Below are 4,263 nucleotides of genomic sequence, written 5' to 3' on the forward strand. Positions count from 1 at the left end.
GAAGATCTTTGGGGAAAACTTTTGAAAATTCATTTTTAACTAAAACTGACTCAAGAGTAGGAGTCTCGGAATTAGTATCTCTAACCCGAGCTAGATGATAGATACAACCCTTGAAAATCATTTTCTGGACCTTAAGACATGAAATGAATCGACCCTTAACTACCAAATCATTACCCTTCTATTCAAGAGTATGCTCATTTGGAAATTGAAACTCGACTCTACAGGTTCTATAATCAATGGATGCATAAGAGGCATGTAGCCAATCCATACCAAGAATAATATCAAAATTGGTCATGTCAAGTTCAACAAGATCACAAGGGATAACTTTATGTAAAACCAACACGTGATGATTTCTATGGACTCTTTTAGCCATAATCGACTCACCTATGGGAGTATAAATGGAAAATGGCTCCATTAATATTTTGGGAATAACATCAAATCTCATAGCCACATAACGAGTAACAAAAGGCAAATTTGCACTCGGATCAAGCAAGGCATAAACATTATAGTGAAAGACCCGTAGTATATCGGTAACCACATTAGGAGTATACTCTCTCTCCTACCATGAAAAGCATAAAACTGGTTGTTGCGTTGACCACCCTTAAGTCACTACAAGAAATAAGACTTATTGTGGCGAGATTTAGTGGCGACCCTACTTGTTGCTACAAAAGCTTCATATTCAGTAGGGACATATATGGTCATTCCAAAATGTTTAGTTTCAGTGGCGATTTATTTTGTGTCGCTGCTAATAGTTGTCACTAATTCGCAAATTATAATGTCCCGCTAAAATAAAATTTAGGCGCTAAATATTTAGTATCAAATTTTGAAATGTCGCCTCAAATAAGATTTTATAGCGACCTAGTCGCCGCTAATGTTAATCCAACTAAATTAAATTTAAAAGAAAAATAAACTAAAAAATCTGTAAAATTTTGGAAAGCTTTGAGATATTAAAAGAACATGTCTTAGCTGCTAAACTAAAGGTCATTCTCATCAGCTCTTGCACAAAGCTAAACAAAAAAATAGATATTATATAGATTTAGGAAAAGTGATCGGAGGAAAGAAAAACAGAGACAACACTGCTAAAAGAGGTTCCTCTTTGCTCGATTTGTAGGAACAAATAGTGTCGATATGTTGGTGAAATATATATGAATAGGGTTCCTTTTTGCTGAATATTCTTCAATTTTTGACTAATAGGGTTCTATAAAGTATGTATTTCATCAGGTATGTGCTCAAATCCATTTCTAGGTTTATGTATTTTAAGATTTCACATGTAATTTTTATAATCCACTTGAATTTTGTAGGAATGGGGTTCTCTAAAGTCGATGAAGAAGAAAGAGAGTTCCTAGTTTGAAAATCACTGTGAGCGTAAGAAGTTCGAAAATCTAAAGGATTGAATAAGTTCGCCCATTTGAAGTTTTGAAAATCAGTTCGAGGTAAGTTAAAAGCTGAAAGTTCTGAAGATGTTTTTGTATTTTGTATTCTCGATCTTGCGAGGTAAACTAGAAGCTGAAATTCTATATTCTCATTTGTATTTTGTATTTTGTATTCTCGATATCCTCTGTGTGGGTGTTTCTATGTCTGTTGATGGAAATTCTGCATTTGGATTGCACATTGGAAAATCTATCTTGAAATCAAGAGTCTGTTTGTTGGTTACATCTTTATCTCTTCATGGATTTGTGGTTTTGACTAGTTAAAGAATTGACACCTTTGTTGGAGAAAGAAGTATTCACAATTTTTTTTACAGAGATTTATTTTTTATACTTTGTGCAGTTCTGTCTAGTTAGCTGATCAATCGATTCTCTTTATTTGAAGTTTCATTTTCTGGAGATGTGTAGAGTCGATAAGACTCACTGTAAATAGCCGCATAATATATGGAGAATTCTAGTATCTGTCCTTATCTTTTGTGAGCTACAAAAAGATATGATAATACTTAAAAATTTTAGGAATAACAATAACCATATAATTATATAATTTGGAGGAGAGATATGAGATTGACATTATTGTGAAGTACATAGTTGATAAATTAAGAATATGGTGCTATTAGAATGTGAAAAAGAGAAGATTATAAATTATCGATTGGTCTATTATGTAAAAAAAGCTTTTTCCTAATAGACGGTCCATCTGCGTTTTTGATTAAAACAACTACGTAAACTGTGAGTGCATCAGAAAAGTGCTACTAATACGAATAAATTCACTACCTGTTGCTTAGAAAAGGCCATGAGATCATCCGAGTTGAACTTTTTATTACCTGCATTGTACTGCTTCAGTTCTACAGGGTGTTTCAGGTTGTTGTGTGATGTTGTTGTTGGATGTTGCAGCTCTGAATTGTACAAGGAGCTGCAGTTTTGTATTAATTGCTGCAACATCCTCCAGGTTTGTGCTGCAGCTCTGCAGTGTTTCTATAGTTGGTGATCTTATCCATAATATTTTCTCCTAGGTGGTTTAGTCACAAGCTGCAGCTTCTACAGATTTGGAATGTACCTGCACAGTAGTAGATAATAGAGAACAATGGATCCTAGGTAGCTAAGCATATATGAGAGGACTCCTCTCGATACAAAGTATTTAGGAAAACCATAAAATAAGGGAGACTCTCCCCTTTGCAATATAATCCTAAATAAGGATTCTTCAAAGAGGCTATAACTTCAAGGAAATACATAGCCCCAAAAAAGAAAGAAAGAAGAGAGAACACAAAAAAAGAAAGAAACAAAAGAAAATTAGAAGAAGAGCTCATGGTGCTTCCTCTTCAGACAGTCTGCAGCTCATTTAAGGTGGTTCCATGATCCTCTTCAGCTTTTGCCTTCTGAAACTTAACATTCCAGTTTGTCTAGTATGTAGTATCCCCTTGTCTCCTTAGGAAGTTGCTGAAAATTGTAGGCTTGATACAACCTGTCAACCATATGGCTGTGCTTGGAAAGAGTGTCTACAGCACAACACAGTAAGTGCCATTGTATATGAGGCTCAATAGCACAGCTGAATATTTACTTGTACTTCACAAGATAATCACTGCAAACACAGTAAGTTGTGCTAGTCACAATCATATGTGATCTATGCTCCCTTTTTATTATTAGCATTTGATTGTGAGAATTTCCAACTTCTAGTCACACCTCATTATTGATATTTTCCAGTAAATTTATTTGTCAGTACTTCTCTATCCAATATTTATCATTATGAATAATTGAATTAATTAACTTATTGATTTTTTCTATTGAAATAGGAATGGATAAAAGTTGGTTGAATATTAGGAATAGAGTTGACCAAAAATATAGAGACGGAGTAGAAGGTTTTCTTAATTGGGCATTCAGTCAACCCAAGGTGAACACTACAATTCGATGTCCTTGTAAAGGATGTATGAACACTGTGTTGAAGCTAAGAATTGATATAAGAGTAGACTTATTGAAGAAGGGATTCTGGGATTCTTATAAGGTGTGGGACTTGCATGGAGAAGTGTTGGTTAGAGTTGAAAATTCTAATGTCGCACTTAATGATGAAGTAGAAGTTGATAGCATTGAAGAGGATGACATTACTCAAATGATCCATGATGCTTGTGGATATATGAATCTGGATAATAATGCTACTTATTCGGAGGGAAATGAAGAGCCAAATATGCATGCTACAAAGTTCTACAAATTATTAGAAGATGCTAAGACAAAACTTTATCTTGGTTGCACAAAAGTCTCAAAGTTGTCTTTTGTTGTTAAATTACTTCACTTGAAGTCACTTAACCATTGGAGCAACAAATCGATGGATGAGTTATTAAGGTTCTTTAAAGAAGTTCTTCCCGAGGGATCATTTGTACCTAGTTCTTTCTATGAAGCAAAGAAAGTTCTTCGTGACCTAGGCTTGGGATATACCAAAATAGATGCATGCCAGAATGATTGTATTTTATATTGGAGCGATTATGTCAATGCTCAATCATGTCCTAAGTGTGGCAAGTCTAGATGGAAGTCAGTAAAGAAGATGAGGTGGCACAAGGAGGATAATATTGATGACGGTGTCATGCGTCATCCATCTGACTCAATGGAATGAAAATCTTTCAATGAGCGTCATCCTACTTTTTTAGCTGAGTTAAGAAATGTGCGATTAGGTTTAGCAAGTGATGGGTTTCAACCTTTTGGAAATATGAGTTCCAATCATAGTATATGGCCTATCGTTCTAGTTACATATAATTTGCCACCATGGGATTGCATGAAAGATCCATATTTTATGATGACACTTCTTATTCCCTGACCTAAGTCTCCAGGGAATGATATTGATGTATATTTA

At 34.6% G+C, this 4,263-nt stretch overlaps 1 protein-coding gene across 1 annotated transcript; it reads left to right on the plus strand.

Moving 5' to 3' along the window:
- Positions 1-3,216: 3,216 nt before the first annotated feature.
- Positions 3,217-4,026, plus strand: LOC129875726 (uncharacterized). The gene has a single exon (XM_055950984.1). It carries the CDS (start codon positions 3,217-3,219, stop codon positions 4,024-4,026), a length of 810 nt encoding a protein of 269 aa, XP_055806959.1.
- The last annotated feature ends 237 nt before the right edge of the window (positions 4,027-4,263 follow it).

The sequence above is a fragment of the Solanum dulcamara genome, chromosome 12, assembly GCF_947179165.1.
Source record: "Solanum dulcamara chromosome 12, daSolDulc1.2, whole genome shotgun sequence".
In the NCBI taxonomy this organism is placed as follows: domain Eukaryota; kingdom Viridiplantae; phylum Streptophyta; class Magnoliopsida; order Solanales; family Solanaceae; genus Solanum; species Solanum dulcamara.